This window comes from Alternaria incomplexa (genome assembly GCF_024043165.1).
Source record: "Alternaria incomplexa strain BMP 0042 chromosome Unknown scaffold_10, whole genome shotgun sequence".
NCBI classification, from domain to species: Eukaryota; Fungi; Ascomycota; class Dothideomycetes; order Pleosporales; family Pleosporaceae; genus Alternaria; species Alternaria incomplexa.
The window spans coordinates 1475561-1491482 of NW_026249859.1; the positions used below are offsets into that span (position 1 = coordinate 1475561).

General features: G+C 52.8%; 6 protein-coding genes across 6 annotated transcripts; 2 read left to right on the top strand and 4 right to left on the bottom strand.

Annotated features, from left to right (window-relative positions):
* Positions 1-551: 551 nt before the first annotated feature.
* Positions 552-2293, top strand: J4E90_007394 (uncharacterized protein; the record flags this gene model as incomplete). Its single annotated transcript, XM_051436933.1, has 2 exons — positions 552-1020; positions 1068-2293. The coding sequence occupies 2 exons, from the start codon at positions 552-554 to the stop codon at positions 2291-2293; spliced, it is 1695 nt and encodes a 564-aa protein (XP_051289679.1).
* A 112-nt stretch (positions 2294-2405) lies between these two features.
* J4E90_007395 (uncharacterized protein) lies at positions 2406-2944 on the bottom strand (the record flags this gene model as incomplete). The annotated part of the gene is made up of 2 exons (XM_051436934.1): positions 2406-2710; positions 2938-2944. 2 exons carry the CDS (start codon positions 2942-2944, stop codon positions 2406-2408), a joined length of 312 nt encoding a protein of 103 aa, XP_051289680.1.
* Positions 2945-3218: 274 nt separating this feature from the next.
* On the bottom strand, positions 3219-4284 carry J4E90_007396 (uncharacterized protein; the record flags this gene model as incomplete). The annotated part of the gene is made up of 4 exons (XM_051436935.1): positions 3219-3524; positions 3580-4108; positions 4159-4187; positions 4240-4284. The coding sequence occupies 4 exons, from the start codon at positions 4282-4284 to the stop codon at positions 3219-3221; spliced, it is 909 nt and encodes a 302-aa protein (XP_051289681.1).
* Positions 4285-6967: 2683 nt separating this feature from the next.
* J4E90_007397 (uncharacterized protein) lies at positions 6968-8207 on the bottom strand (the record flags this gene model as incomplete). Its single annotated transcript, XM_051436936.1, has 3 exons — positions 6968-7038; positions 7519-7707; positions 7778-8207. The coding sequence occupies 3 exons, from the start codon at positions 8205-8207 to the stop codon at positions 6968-6970; spliced, it is 690 nt and encodes a 229-aa protein (XP_051289682.1).
* An 807-nt stretch (positions 8208-9014) lies between these two features.
* On the top strand, positions 9015-11125 carry SDH1_2 (succinate dehydrogenase flavoprotein subunit; the record flags this gene model as incomplete). The annotated part of the gene is made up of 5 exons (XM_051436937.1): positions 9015-9157; positions 9207-9391; positions 9439-9977; positions 10032-10514; positions 10568-11125. The coding sequence occupies 5 exons, from the start codon at positions 9015-9017 to the stop codon at positions 11123-11125; spliced, it is 1908 nt and encodes a 635-aa protein (XP_051289683.1).
* A 476-nt stretch (positions 11126-11601) lies between these two features.
* J4E90_007399 (uncharacterized protein) lies at positions 11602-14970 on the bottom strand (the record flags this gene model as incomplete). The annotated part of the gene is made up of 1 exon (XM_051436938.1): positions 11602-14970. The coding sequence occupies one exon, from the start codon at positions 14968-14970 to the stop codon at positions 11602-11604; it is 3369 nt and encodes a 1122-aa protein (XP_051289684.1).
* Between the last annotated feature and the right edge of the window lie 952 nt (positions 14971-15922).

The window sequence follows — 15922 nt, forward strand, 5'->3', positions numbered from 1 at the left end:
TTGTCGCGTCAGACGAGGGCGCCAAATTTGGGGGGCTGGAACGGCGAATTTCAAGGATCAGCAGGGCTCCTGCCGCCGGCCCGCACCCGCACCTGCTTCTCTCCTCCAACACCACCACATTGTGATCGCGATGGACTCATGTGACGCGACACACCAGCGAGAGCATTATCCGCACGCCTAAGACCATAGCCATTCACGAGCCCCCCATTCAGGCAGACATTGCTATGTACTGAGCCTCACTTTGTGCGGCAATGTGATCCGTGTTCGGCTTTCTACGCCAGGAAGCCACGTCGGAAAGCAAGCCACGCCTGAGGCTCGCAGTCTAGCCCTCAGGCATGGCGTCAACCCGGATCAATCATTCGCTGGACGAGACATCCAGGCGCGGGGTACATTTCCAGCTGAGTGAATGTTCATGCGCAAGCTCCTCAAGGCAACATTGAGGCGCAGCGGTTGAGGCGCCTTTACATATAGCTGGACACAAAGGCTGAAAACGCGATGTACAATTCCACTGGTTTTCGACACTCTGTACCTGCAAGCCTACCATATAAACCATGGCCACTCCCCCACTCATTGAGAAGCAAGTATATCTGGCGCTCAAGGACATTTTCAGCGATGGTCCAACACCGCCTAGCACCGAGAAAAAGATTCGCAAGAAGATCAGGAAGCATAAGGGCGAAGCCAAGATTGCTACTCTGATTCAAAGATATGGAGTGGATAGGATCAACGCGGTAGCCTTCGCTCTGTCAGGAGACCAGATCTTTGCTTCAACCGAGAAAGCGAGAACACGCTTTCCTGATGTCTTTGGAGGTCTCTCTAATCAGCCCAGTCCACCAATTTCCCCCGTATCTCAGACTGGAACGAACAGCGCAGCGGCTGTGCAGCCTGCAGTTACCGAGTCCAGCACTGCAGCAAGTAGTGTAGCAGCTGCACAACGTGTTGCAGGTACATGCAGTCCCGAAGAACTCATGGGCATCGGCAACAGGCTTAAAGCTAGGAAAGAGAGAGAGAAGATCAATAATGGTACGTTGAATCAACGTATTCACAAGCCGTGCTGATAAGAATTCAAGCAACCTCGCACACGCAGTTGTTCGATTCCGTAGCCTTGCCACTCTGGGATCAGCACCGCATCCTCGTCAGGGTTCAATACACTCTCGAAAAGGCCTGCTTCGATTTTGCGCAGGAGAGGCTAGTTGGGATTTTGCAGCGAGAAGGCTGGGACTGCGCAGAGGCAGTCGAACTCAACCAATGGGCCAGAACATTACTGATCTACCGAGAAGAACTCAAATTGGACGACATGAAAGACGGTGTAGAGCCTCTGCCCGGTCTCATGGAATCGATTATCCAGCTCCGACATAACGCCGTTCACCGCGTTCGCCTGTCTTCCAGTGGGCTCTTACAGCACCTTACCGATGCTGTACTTCTTGCGCAGCTCTTACATGACGACAAATGCTGCAAATTTCTCTCAAATATACGACAGAGAACTCACAATGCTATCGAAGAGCTGGTACGCAACAAGCAGTTACTAGATGGGAGATTAGCCGATATCAAGAGAGAGTTTGCTGCAAAGAGAGCTGAGCTCGAGCGCCAAGAAGCTGCGCTACTGGAGGCTGCGGTGAACGAACACAAAATACCTATGGTCTCTGTCAGTGGAAGTTTGCACCGGCTGTCGGACGATCATGGTGGTAATACTGAACAAGTACATGCGCCATGGCTACGTGTGTACGATACCGATCTACCCGATGATGGGTCTTCTGGACCTGAGGATACTACCAGCCAAAGCCCGGAGAGCGAGGCCACCAAAGTGATCGATGACGATGCAGACGTTGTCAGCTCACCGTCCATGCATCCTGTACCTACAACACCAGTCGACGATGTCTTGCTGGAACCAGTCATTCATCCCGAGCATCAAGAAGTCGAGAAAGATGAGGACAATGATCTACCAATAGTGGAGATGATTCCTATAGAGGAGTCAAAGCTCGAATATCACGAGAGCGACCAGGAGCACCCCTTAGACCCTCCACCACTCGACCAAGATGATACAACCACAGACACTGAAGAAGCGATGGAAGGACATGGAAAGAGTTTGGAGAAAGCGGACGCATCCGATTGGGAAGACTCCGGGTTCCAGGATAATGATGAAGAGATCTTCTATGAGCCAAGTACCAATCTTGCGTTTGGTTGCGGGGACGGAGCTGTAAGCGACGCATTAGAAGCACATTACGAATCACCTATCGACGACCAAATCAGAATCACACCCTGGATCGAGGATGGCAGCGAACTAAAGGGTTCTTAGAGGATCACGGACACCGTCCCACCTCATAGCTACGATTCAATAGTCAAACAAACTTCATTTCACGTCATTACATATCCTCATACAAGACTCTCCTCCTCTTCCACCAACTGAATCAATCCACTACGGAATCGATCCTTGTCTTCTTCCCCTCCTCCTTCTCCGCCTTCTTGGCTTCTTTTTTCGCCTTGCCCTCCGCCAATTTCTCCTTGGTCTTGGCCAAAGCGGACTTTGCGGTACTCCCCACCTTGGATTTGACCTTGTAGGAAAACTTGTCCTTCTTTTTGGCGTCCAAGTCTTCCATTGTCGTCATTCTGTCTGGTGGGAGAATGGCATCGAAGGTGTGGGCTGTGTTGACACTATTCAGGCGCGGCCTGTTCGAACACAGATAAGTGGTGGTGTTTTTGGCGGAGGACATCGCTGTGAGGTGCGTGTGATATAGTGTTTGTGATGGTCTGCGGGTATATAGGACTCGAGAGTCGAACATTATATAGGTATGTCAGAATGCTCTGTCGGTCTGCCTCGAGCAGTCCACTGTGAGCGAACATGTTGATTTGAGTATATACGAATGAGATTGAAGTGCATTGTGAGTGATAGCGGTCGAAAGCATGCGCTAAATAGTCATAGTTGACGATATAAGACACTACGTTGCATTGTTTGGAACAGCCCATACTGTCTGACTCGGGAAAGACATGTTTAAGACGACACTGCAGTCGTGGACAGTCTTGTCTCATAGACTAGGTGCTTGACCAGCTGAACTAGTCCATTGTATTCCAGCTTCTAGTCGCAGTCGGTATGAGATGACAAGTTTCGAGCTGCACAGAGCTGTGACTTCGCGCAGAACTGGCACCCCAATATTCTGCCATGCCGCTTCTCGAACGTCTAGTGCGTGATTGCAAACTACCGCAGCTTGTATACATCCAATTCGCTAGTTCCTCGCCCATTCGTTCTCGACACTAGGCTGCTGGTCGCGCTCAATATGTCCTGGCAGCGCGCCATCGAGGCGGCGATTGCCCTCCTCAATAGCACGGACTGAGTCCTGGCTGTCTTCTTCCGTCTCTTCCTCGATGCGGTCGGAGTAACGGCTGCTGTTGTATCCGCCGGGCATGTAATCAATGGCTCGTCGAGGCTCGGTGTCGCCGTTGCGCTCGTCGGCGATCATGCGGGAGATGCGGTCCGGCGCAATACGATGCAGCCAGGACTCCTTCTGTGTGGGAATAGCGATGATGAGAATCTAGGGAGTCAAATTAGCATTGGCGTCTCGGAGCGCTGTAACCCCCACTACGTACCTGCCAGATGAAAACCATGCCCACGACGGACATGAGCATGCCGGCAACTACTTGCTCCTCAGCCTTCCAAAACCTAAGGCAGCCATCAGCTCTGCCAGCATACGTGATCTGGCATGCGTCGGCCTTGTGTGTTTTGTCTGGAAACGGCCATGCCATGTCGCGCGCGTTGGCTAGGCCACAGCACTCAAAGGCATCCTGGATCTGGCGGATGGCACTCGCATCCTTGTGCTTGAACAACGTCTGCCAGCGCTCGCGCAATCCGCAGTCTAATCCAGAGGGCGGCGCGGCATGAGTGCCGACGAGGGTAATGACGACCGACGAGTAGATGAAGATGAGCGTGTTCGCGATGAGTACGAGAGGCGGGCGCTGGATCTCGCCGCGCGCCAGATGCTTGCGACGCTCTTGCCGGCGCGTGAAGTCATAACCGCACTCGAGCAGGAGGCCTGAGACGATGGGTAGAGCCGTAGTGAAGCCGGTCAATGTGTCGGAGATGGGCACAGAACGAGCGTTCGCGCGGGAGGCAGCCCACCTAGACGTGTTAGCGCGGTCCTAGCATCGTCGGTTACGACGTGAGTTTACCCTGCGAGCGCGGTTGCGATGACGAGATACTGGATATTGTTAGAACGAGCACGTGAAAGCTCGCACCGTATGAGACCCTACTAGCACGCTGATGCAAGTCACGACCTGCTTCCTGGTGTACGTCATTCTGCCGATGGTGACTCGGAGTCAAGCAGCCTAGTTGATGCTAGAGGCGGCTAAGCAGAGTAGTAGCAAAAGCGAAAGAATTCGTCGTAAGCGATGTCGCGGAGGCAATGGCAGACTGGCAGACCTGCAGCGGGAGATGGGAGGAACTTTGGTGCTGTATAGCTTTGGCTTCTCCGCATCCCAAGCAGGCGGTAGGTTACCGCCGTACAAGGGTGCCGAGGACCTTCTGCATCTATCTCAGCGCAGAAGATGATTACTGCTCACCTTGGTGCCTATCTTTGCTGGGCGTCACCGTGAAACGTGCAAAGCCTGAGCATGCCCTCATCGGTGAGACGCAGGCCACGGCAAGGGCAGTCCGCGGAGGACAAGCCAGCTGAAAGCGACATGGCAGGGCTCTGACTACCCGGTGACGCATCAAAAGACACGCACGCTTGCATCTGCGATGCGCTGCATCAGGCGGCTGCACACAGACGGCGTATCACCCTGGCCATGTGGTAGAGGCAGTCAATGGTGGTGTGAAGGAGTTGGGGACAGGAAGGGGTGTCTCACGTGTGATTGGGCTAGAGGCTAGCGTTACCGTTGGCGGCTTCTGCGCCGGTTGATGTGAGTTCTCGATCTCTCGATCCAAACTTTTTCCATAGCGACGTCATGCCTCATCTACAATCGCACAGTGCCTAAGCGGGGTAATATTCACCTCCTCGCAAAGCACCCAGGAGTGTGAGGCAGCAGCGACGCGTCTTCTCGTCAAAGGTCAGCGTGCTCCCAGCTCGTGTGACCACGGGAAGTGGCTTGCCAGTGTGTTGTCTGCAAAACAAACGCGTTTGCCCACACGATCACCGTCGCCCGTATGCTAACATCATTGGGCCCCAGTGCCTAGTGCCCTTCCCGTCCTACAAAAGCGGGGATTAACTGTTTATACACACGACTAACAATGGGTGAAAGTCAGCCTTAATCCGCGGTGCCGCCAGCGCTTTGCTTTCCTTCGTTTTCCCAATCTCGTCCTCACCTCAGCCTCGTCGTGCAACACATTCACTGTCCGACATGCTGCTGTTTTCACCGCAACGATGCGACGCTCTCCTCAATCAGTCAGCAAAACAAACGGGCTCCATGTTTAGGCGCTTCTCCGTTCCGCTCTGGCCAGCCAGCCAACCCTCCATCCAACTCTCACCACGCGCACCCAAGCAGCAACACCAACCTGCCCGTCCCTCACCACCAAGAAGAGGACAGTCACCACCAAAAGAAAACACTACCACTCAAATGTCACACCAACCCGGCACTCCCCGCTCAGCGGCCTTCTCTCCCACGCTTGGAAGCATTCCAGAAGTCTTCGAGTATGAACCTCTCGACGCCCAATTTGGTCCTGCTTCACTGAACGACGCGCCCGAGACCCCAGCGCCTTTCTTACCCGAGGTTTCCGACCTGAGTCCGCCGACGCTGACCCGAGCGACGTCGTGGCCCGCCATCATCCAGTCACCCTCCCGGAGGGTCGCCTCACCTTTTGCTGTCTCCAAGGCACTGCGCAAAATCCTGGAAGCCGATCGAGTCCGACGGAGGCGCATTATGAAAGTCTACCTGAAAGCTATCGTTTTCCTAAAGTACCTCTGGCGCGCTAACGAGCGTTATGGCAATGTCATGGTCACCACCGGCATGTACATGCAACGATGACCGACGCAAGCAAAAGTTGGGATCTTCAGGCGTTTTAGCATGGGAATGGCGCAAAATGACACGACACGATTGTATTATGATTTTATGGGTTGCGACATAGCGATTGCATTGCCTGGAGGGATGCATAGCCGCTGGCGTTTGGCATTGGAAAGGCGTTTTTATTCCCAGGTGAACATTGCTACTTCTGTGAGCTTGACTGGTATTAGCCAGCTTCTGGATCTTTTGATCGAGCACTGTGGATTCAGTACTATACCAAATGAGACTGTGTCAAAAGAGCTCGCTCGTGCTTTTCGTTTCTTCACGCTGTCTGACACTATTCACTTACTCTGCAGCAATAACGTCCATTCACGATACAGTGGTTGCATCACATACTCCAAAGCGCCATAATGTTCCGCCAAACCCACGCAGACTCGACCGGCTCGCCAGATCGGTTGTACGAATGAAGGCGCAGGCACCTGGCTCAACGACGCTCTGTTTCACCCCGAGCGACCACCTACGACGCACCTTAGTCCCCGTGAGACTTTTGGCAATTCCTACGACATCTGAAGGCAAGCAAATAGCAATCGACTGGTCACACCCCCTCCCTGAGTTCAACTTATAGACACACAAGATGTCTTACTTATGCCTCTTTGGCACTTCGCCCGCAACGTCTGGATGCACGGCCGACCAGAGATTGCCATCATCACCATCAACTCGTTCACTATCCCCTTCTAGCGACCGAACGCGTGCAAGCTCTTTCTCGACAACCACGACTTCCAGCACTTCCCCGAAGAAACGCACGAAGACCATCGTGCACCCTCCATGTATACCTGTATGCAATAATGGCGCTCCAATCGAATTGCCTGTCACCCAAAAACATTTATCAAAACTTAGACGATCGACAATAGAAACAGCGCGTTCTGCCTCATCGTCGGATGAGAGGCCATCAGTATCGGCGTCGGCATCGACGTCGGCATCAGCCATACCTGTGCTAAGACCTTTGCGTCCCGGGGAACAATACGCAGGGAACATTGGCCGATTAGATGGAAGCACGGTAACGGTCGAGGTAGAAGTCTCCAGCGAAGCTGCTAGGAAAGCCGAGAGCTCGATCTGGTATATACCAAGACATTAGGGTAGGCGAACGAGGATAGATTGGCGTGGATGTAGTCCAGTTATCAGTATAGCGGGAAACAAGCTGATACTTATACACGTTACCTTAGCAAAACGCTAAACAGGTCTGCAGGCTACATTAATATGAAAACATGCTAGGTAAGTGATCTAACGGCGATGTAGGCTCCGGGCCTGTTCAAGTGGTTCCTTTGTATGAGTTCCATAGCTGGGTAACAGTATCTAACATCGGCTCGTTCTTACCAATAATGACTCAATACCCCAATGTCCTCATCCTCTCCCTCCAAAACTGCAACCTTGCTACGTCGCAAACATCACTTCCCCCTCTCTCCACCCAAAGGTCACCCCCAGGTATCGACTCCATACCCTCCATACACATCTTCTCTATCTCTTCCCCCGCGATCAAAAGCCACTGTGCAGCCGCCGGTACATGCATGGCTGTATTTTTGCCCAGCCTCGTACCAGGCGAGTATTCCAGTGCCATGGCTAAAGTCACACGAGACAGTCTAGTGTAGTCTGTGAGAGCTGGTGTGATTTGGGCGTCAGGATCATGTGCGGTAAGTGCGAGGAGAGTGTTGAAGTCTTTCCATTTGGTGGCCGCGACTTCTGGGGTTGCTGGATTCCGGATACTGTGAGTCCATAGCTCGGGACCTGTTATGACAACGTCAGCCCTGAAATGTATAGAGTCACAGACGTCAGGATAAAGATCTGATAAACGTACCCTGAAACTTCTCCGTAAGATGCATACTAAACCCCGGTAACTGACTCCACAACCTCTTCCCTTCTATTACAATGACCTCCCCAACCTCAATTTTGGGTGGTGGCTCTAGGCCAGGTACATCCCAGCTCCTGGCCTCTGGCCCGCGGTTCACAGCATCGGGTAGTCTTGCTAATTCAACGAGATATGCTACGAGTAGTTCCAGTTCTTTCAAACTAGTACATGATTCAGCAGCCGAATGGTAGAGACCAACAAGATCGGCTAGGGCGAAGCTGATTTCGTCTTGCGCCTCGACGAGGCAGGCTGTTGCGGAGGCAGAGCTTTCGGGCGATTTCTTGGAGGAGAGGAGCTCGTCGATGATGGTAACTTGTTGGTTAGATGCTGGAGTGGACGAGGGCTCGGAAAGCCATTTCTTTGCCCATTCGGTCGTCATGTTAGGAGGTTTTGGCGAAGTCCGTTATGCGCATGGAAGAGTTATGTTTCATGGCCTGTATAGCTTTTCTAAGAGCACACCGAGGAAGAAAAGATGTTTTCCGACTGACAATACACCCGTGTTATCCGCATCAGCCCTTTCTACGCCCTTTGCTCCTCGACGCACAGTGGTTGGACACGCCAGGTCCGCCATATCGCCACTCGTCGTGTGACGTCATAGGAGAGTGTGCATCGGGATGCCAGCAGAAACGACCGCGAAGGGTGAACACTTGGTAAGAAATGCTAGGCGCGACAATGAAGACAAAGTGATGTCTTGGACTAGTGCAATGTTGTATAGCCGACGGAGGGCTGATCGGTCTCTCGCCTTGCGTAATGCATTGTGACCGATTGGTTGATGCTGTCATCTCCGGGGTAGCGCACGTACGAGTCATGTTGTTCTTGCCCAGATCTTCGCCACATCGCGTCTCCAGCTTCCACTCTCGTCTACCCCGCAAACCTCTCACGCCATCAGACGACGCGTCTCGACAGGTCAACAACGTCGCGAATGATGGCCTCCCTCTCTCTGACTCTTAGAACACCGCTGTCGAAAAGTATTCGGCTCTATGAAGTATAGGGGTCCTTCTCCGCGTTATCAACCTCCACCAACCCTGGGTCGTTATACAGCCGAGGGAAGCTTAGAGGGGCATGCCGAACGCCTACATGCTAGCGCCACTGGTACTAACTACCGCGTGTACTATTCTGATGTCTCGAGGTGCTTCTCTCGATCTAGCTAATACCCAATGTATCTCTTCTTCGCCCATCGCTCTTCATGATGCGTGCCTTTGCGCGAGCCATCTCGCGCCGCCAGTACGGTGCTCACCAGCAATTACTTAACCCAAGACATCACAGGAAGTTCGCCTCCGTCAATGGGTCAGATGTCAAAGGTCTCACAGTCATTGACCACCACTATGAGTAATCGACATTCAATCTATGGGGATGCACGTAGCTAACTTAAGTCCAGTGCAATCGTGGTGGGAGCCGGGGGCGCTGGCCTTCGGGCTGCCGTAGGACTTACGGAAGCCGGACTCAAGACCGCATGCGTGTCGAAGCTCTTCCCTACCCGTTCACACACCGTCGCCGCGCAAGGTGGAATTAACGCTGCGCTTGGGAACATGACTGAAGACGATTGGCGTTGGCACATGTATGGTGAGCAAGTGCGCTATCCAAGATAGCTTTGGCTAACATGCGAGTAGATACCATCAAGGGGTCAGATTGGCTCGGTGACCAAGACGCGATACACTACATGACGCGCGAGGCCGTCCCAGCAGTCGTCGAACTCGAGAACTACGGCATGCCATTCAGTCGGACGAACGAAGGCACCATCTACCAACGAGCATTGGGCGGGCAATCGCTCAAATACGGGAAAGGCGGGCAGGCCTACAGAACGGCATGTGCAGCAGATCGTACCGGGCATGCAATGCTTCACACGCTATACGGACAGAGTCTCAAGGAAGGAGTGCAGTTCTTCATTGAGTGGTTTGCGCTCGACTTGATGATGAGCGAGGGCAAGTGCGTGGGCATAACAGCGCTGAATATGGAAGATGGCACAACTCACAGAATCTTTGCCCGGAACACGGTGCTGGCTACTGGCGGATACGGAAGAGCATACTTCAGTGCAACGAGCGCGCATACAAGCACGGGTGATGGTAGTGCAATGGTGTCAAGAGCAGGACTGCCGCTCCAGGACATGGAATTTGTGCAGTTCCATCCTTCTGGCATATATGGCGCAGGCGTATGTTCACGGAAGCAACCTACCACAAAGCCTCTAAACTGACGACTACACTAGGTCTTGATCACAGAAGGCGCTCGCGGCGAAGGCGGCTATCTCCTCAACAGCGAAGGCGAACGGTTCATGGAACGCTATGCTCCTACTGCCAAAGACCTAGCATCTCGCGACGTCGTCTCTCGCTCTATGAATCTCGAGATCTTAGAAGGCCGCGGCTGTGGGCCGAACAGGGACCACATACATCTCCAGCTCTCCCATTTACCAAAGGACGTAATCATGGAACGCCTGCCTGGAATCGCGGAAACAGCAGGAATCTTCGCTGGCATCGATATCACGAGAGAACCAATACCGGTGTTGCCAACAGTGCATTACTGTATGGGCGGCATACCGACGAATTATCATGGACAGGTGCTGGATGTAGACGCCCAGACTGGAAAAGAAGCCGTTGTAGATGGCCTCTATGCAGCAGGTGAGGCCGCATGTGTCAGTGTCCATGGTGCGAACCGTTTGGGTGCAAATTCGTTGCTCGACATTGTAGTGTTCGTGAGTATTTGCATTCTTCTCGTAATCTTGCTGCACATGCTGACTATGTTCAGGGCCGCGCAACAGCACTGCACATCTCTGCGAATCACTCTCCATCTGCGCCTCATACTCCAGCCCCCGAAAACGTCGGCCTCGACTCCATCAGCGAGATAAACACGTTCCTAGATGCCAACGGAAGCACTCCGACCGCCGATTTACGAAACGACATGCAAGGCACCATGCAATCAACGACGGCCGTATTCCGCACCCACGACTCACTATCCAAAGGCAACACTCAACTCGGCGATATCGAGAAGAAATACACCACCGACCTCCGCGTCACAGACCGGTCCCTGATATGGAACTCTGATCTCATCGAGACGCTCGAACTGCGCAACCTTCTTACGAACGCGTCGCAGACGAGTAAGGCGGCGTTGACAAGAACAGAGAGTAGAGGCGCGCATGCGAGAGATGACTTCAAGGAAAGAGATGATGAAGAATGGATGAAGCATAGTCTGACGTGGCAGGGCAATGTCGGTCAAGAAGTCACGTTTGGTACAAGGGCGGTACAGATGGCGACGTTGGATGAGAAAGAAGCGGCGAGTGTGCCGCCTATGAAGCGCTCGTATTGAGGCCAGGAAATACCTCTAGGTCAGTTTGAGGCCTCCGCTTCGTCTTTGGTCGCCTTCCTGGCAATCATGTACAACTCAAACGTTGACATGGACCTATTAATTCACCTTATCAGCACACTTATTTATTCTGAACTACTACTACTACTACTACTACTACTACTACTACTACAGCGTCAGGATGGGTTCCATTCGTACTCATCGTCTCCCTTGTTTCATGCGTTGTGCAATACGACGAGCTATTGGTCCACGCAATGATGAGTAGGCAACAAATATCATTCCAGCTATTTACGCCGTTCGCCCTTGAGCATAGTGTAGGCATTTTGCAAACCAAACCGAAACCCTTCGCGTAACCTTTGATCTCATCATACACTGCTGTTCATTCGTAAAGTCCCAGATACCAGCATTGACACCACTAATCATCCCAGCACACCTTCAAAGCTACACATGAAGTTAGCACATATTCTGAAGTCAAAACGTCAAGGTATCAGGAGGAAAGACTTACCACAAGGGAACGGAAAGTACATATCCTGATTCTCTGTCAAGTAAGCATGGTACGAGTATTTCTCCTCGCCCGGTCCCATCTTCTTCTCCACCTTGTGGATCTTGCCCTGCGGACCCAGCGCTGGGCGAAGATTCTTGAGTCGAGCGACTTCCCTGAGCATAGTCGTGAGCGCCATGCGCGTCATCGGTAGTCCGAGACACTGGTGTGGGCCATATCCGAGGTGGATGTAGGAATCCAGGGAGCGTGTGATGTCGACTTCTTCTGGGTTGGGGAAGACGTCTGGGTCGTGCGATGCAACGCGGAGATTCACGAAGACAGCATCACCTGGTTTGAGGTCTGTCGTCTTTCCGTTCTCAGTGATGGAGGTGGGTTTGGCAACGGCGCGGATGACGCCTGTCTCGCCGTTCAGACGGCCTCCTTCCATGGTGTAGTGCATCAGCTTCTCGAACGCCTCTTCGCTGTCGTCTTCAGCAAGCTTCTGGATCTCGGGCCAGTGTTTCTTGCCGTCGCCGAGGACGTAGTATTCGATCGTTTGAGCAAAGAGTTGGCCTTGGTTGGACACCATACCACCTGCTGTACCGAGGATATGACCCCAAGTCAGGGTTTCTGGCGACATGCCGCTCTCTAGCAGTCGCTTGATCATATGCACGCCATAGAACTTCATGGTGGTTTCCTGAGGCCAGATCGTCGCCATGATACTGGACAAGATTCCAGAGTTTGCAATGGCCTGCACGTTCTTCTCAACGATGTTTCCAAGCAGTTGTGTTGCCTTCCTTGCTTTGACGTGCAAAGGGAAAGACGAAGCAGGATCCGCATCGAAGAAAATGAGCGCAAAGACCGACGACATGATGAGATAGAGTTCAGCCTCCGTGAAGATACCGTAGGGCTGTGCGGTCGTCTTGAGCGGCAACATGAACAGCTCAGAGCAAAAGTGAACGTGGGCAAGATTGCCGATGGAGCGGATGATGTCAACTTGGTTGAAATCGGCAATCTTTACGCTCTTCTCTTTCAACAGCTCCCTGGTCTTGAGCGTATAGTAGTTGCGCACTTCCTTGTCCCACGACGAGACGTAAAGGGCTTTGCTGACCATTTGTCTTGATGCGGCATTCTTGGGTCCGTCGCCAGCAAGCATGAAGTCGGCGGATGCAGGACCCATGATGTATTCCATGGCTCTGCCCCAGACGACTTTGAAGGTAGCTTGGTCTTTCATGATATCGGTGGCGAGTTTGTACTCCTTGACGAAGTGTGGGTGTGCTGTTGCCACTGGTTTGCTGAAGTCGTACAGGTTGTCCTTCTTCAAATCGGTGAGAGCTACCTTCATGGCGGAGGGAACCGTTAGAGGATAATGTGCGTACACGCTATTGTACTTGAAGTGCTGTGGAAAAGCGCGCAGGAAGAGCTTGTAGAAGACACATCCATTGTCAACACCAAGATCGCTATCAGCAAGCTGGTAGCCCCAATTAGTCAATGTGCGCGGATTGTAGTCGTGAGTGTAGAATCGGTCGCCGCGCACCAACGCTACCGCGTCTGAGAGAACAGCACGAGAGACGGTGTACCCTGGGCAGAGACCAGAACCTGGAGCCATGGGTTGCTTCGCATCCTCAACAACGATGCCAGGGTAGATTTCAACCTTATCGGGATGGTCGTAGAGGTGCTTGAGTTGTTCTTGCACGTACTTGTCGGATGTGATGTCTTCGAAAGTATTGTGCGGCTCGAGCTTGAAGTATTTTCTGAACTCGTTGAGCGAGCCCAAGTTCCAGCTACGTGCTTGCTCGATACCGAGAACCTCAATAGCACGGAAAACAGCGGGAACTCTGTTTGGCCCGAACGAGTTGGCACAGTCTTCAATGCTTGATGTCAAGATGTCAACAAGGCCTTGGTCGGGTAGCGTGCCGGACTCGCTTCGCTCCAGATTAGCGAACTTGCGTTTCGATGGATCCGGATCGGTCTTGCTGTAGACTTTGTTCAAGGTACCGAGGAACTCGCCTTTGCTGATAGACTTGGGATCACGACCTTCGCCGAACATACCGTCCCACATCTCCTGCGTCCATTTCTCGTCGCGATCGGACACTGTAGAGTGCCATCGGTAAACGAGGTTGAACTCAGCTGAGACCTGGTTGCCAACACCCATGGGTAGGTTCGCTACCTCAGCGCGGGGATTCAGCTGCCAGTTACTATCTGTGCGGTTGAGATCCAGAATAGTGCGGACGTAGTCGATCAGGATAATGTTGACGTAAAGGCCGCAGGTGATGAGACGACCAGTCTGAAACAGATCATTGTCGTACTTCTTCCATGCTGCATCGTACTTATCCTTTGCCTTCTTGTCGGCCTCAGCATCCCCAGTAGGTTGGGGCGCTTCATTTGAAGGCTTCTTGAAGCGCCCTTGTTCATTGATCGCGGCCAGGTTCTCGACAGTGTAGTTGTGGAAACGGTTGAACATGATCAACATGGCGCCTACACCGGGAGGGAAGAACAACAATCGCGCTTCTGAGAAGCAGTCAGGCTTGATCCTTCCATCGCGTCCGGTCCTCATCATGTCTTGCTCGGCCTGGTTGCTTCCATACAACGGCGATAGATCGAGGTAAGAAGATGTCATGGAAACGGCGAAGTCCTCGTGGCTTGTCCGGAAGCAGTCATGGATGATGATAGATGCCAGATAGAACAGCATGCTCGAGATCCTGTTAGGATGCAGTTCGGCATGCTTCCTGGTCATGATGCTGTCGAATACGACACCCGGATCTGGGCGCGCGGGGGTCTGCATCTGAGATGGTTTGACTGTTCTAGCATATGGTGTCCCTGCTGCGCCCACTTGGGGGTTGACAAGACTGTTGTTGGAGCCATCTGCGGATCGATACTGGAACTTCTCTCCGAGGTAGGACTGCGGTGGGTGTTGCAAGTCGTTCCATAGCTGCTCTAGGAAGTTGCCTGTGACTGCATCCCTAGTTTTGGATCCGTCGGGCAGCTTGGCGGCGGTCCGGATAAGACCTTCCATCAGGTATGTCTTGTCGTCAGTATAACCACCAAGCATTTTCTCCTTCTGGATCTCCAATAGACTTTGGATGTTGTCGACACCAAGGTGGGACATATCTCGAAGACTGCCCTCAATCTTCTTGTACAAGCTAGCCTTCTCTTCTGGGGCAATCTTGGAGCCATCGCCTGTCTGGTCGGGAACCGGGGCTGCTGCAGCGCCTAGTAAAGCTGCTGCTGCTTTGAAAGAATTGCCGATCTTGTTTCTGAGTGTACTGATCTCAGATGGGTCGGCTGGTTTTGGTGGCTCCGCTCCTGTGCGGGTATCGACATGGGCGTCCCACGCCGCTTTCGCATCTGCTGTTATTGCAGCCATATCTTTGGGTGTGCTGGAAGGTTGTGTTAGTGGCATTCTCTCGGCTAGATCTGATCTTGCGACTGGGTTGAGAAGGGACAGTTGCCTTGGCGGGCAATCTGGAAGCCTCATCTTGCTCAAGATCTGGAAACGGTAGGTGCATCCACCCGGAAAGACAGGAGTTACAGAAGGAGATAGGAGTGACAGTAGAAGGAGTAAATAAGAGATACCGTCGGGCTTACATTCAGTCGAACACCGTTCAGCGAGTAGTTCCTTTGTTAGGTACGCAACACAGAGTATCTCGTGAGGTCGCTTGTGTACTCTTACCGCCTCTGCAATCGACGTCACGATGTTCAACAATCTCGCCCGTTACTCGAAGTCGCAAGAACGGGATGTGACAGGCAAGAACGTGACGACCAGCCTTGCAGATGCAAGTAGTTCAAGCCGAAGACCGTGCAGCCAGCCAAAGAAAAAGCAACGAGGGGTATATGTGCGCAACACCAGATCAAACGCTAACAAAACGATCGAAAAGTTCAGCACAAGAGGACAATGGGAGTGAGGCTATTGTTCGTCCCACAATAGCTCCTACCTCAGTCCTCTTATACACGCGTCCTCACACGACCAGATGCGTAACTGCGGCTGAAGCTAGCAGTCCCTCTAGTTCTCACCGGGGATCGTCAAATCAAAAAGCGCCACCCAGCCCAGCCCGTCACAGCTGAAGAAAGGTCCTCTTCTCCCACCTGGACATCGTAAGCCGCGGCCCGGCGTGCCCAAACACGGTAAATGGCCAATGGAGAGTTGTTGATTAGCCAGTTCGGCAGGTCGAGGTAGTGCTGCGGCTAAGGCTAGGGCTGATCACGAACGGGCTTGCCGGCTGGGTTGTTTGGCTGACCGCTGGTAGGCAGAAATGAGGGCCCGCATCCTCTCAGCCTCGATCTGCCTTTTTGCAGGCAGCTTCTTGCAGGCAGCGAGA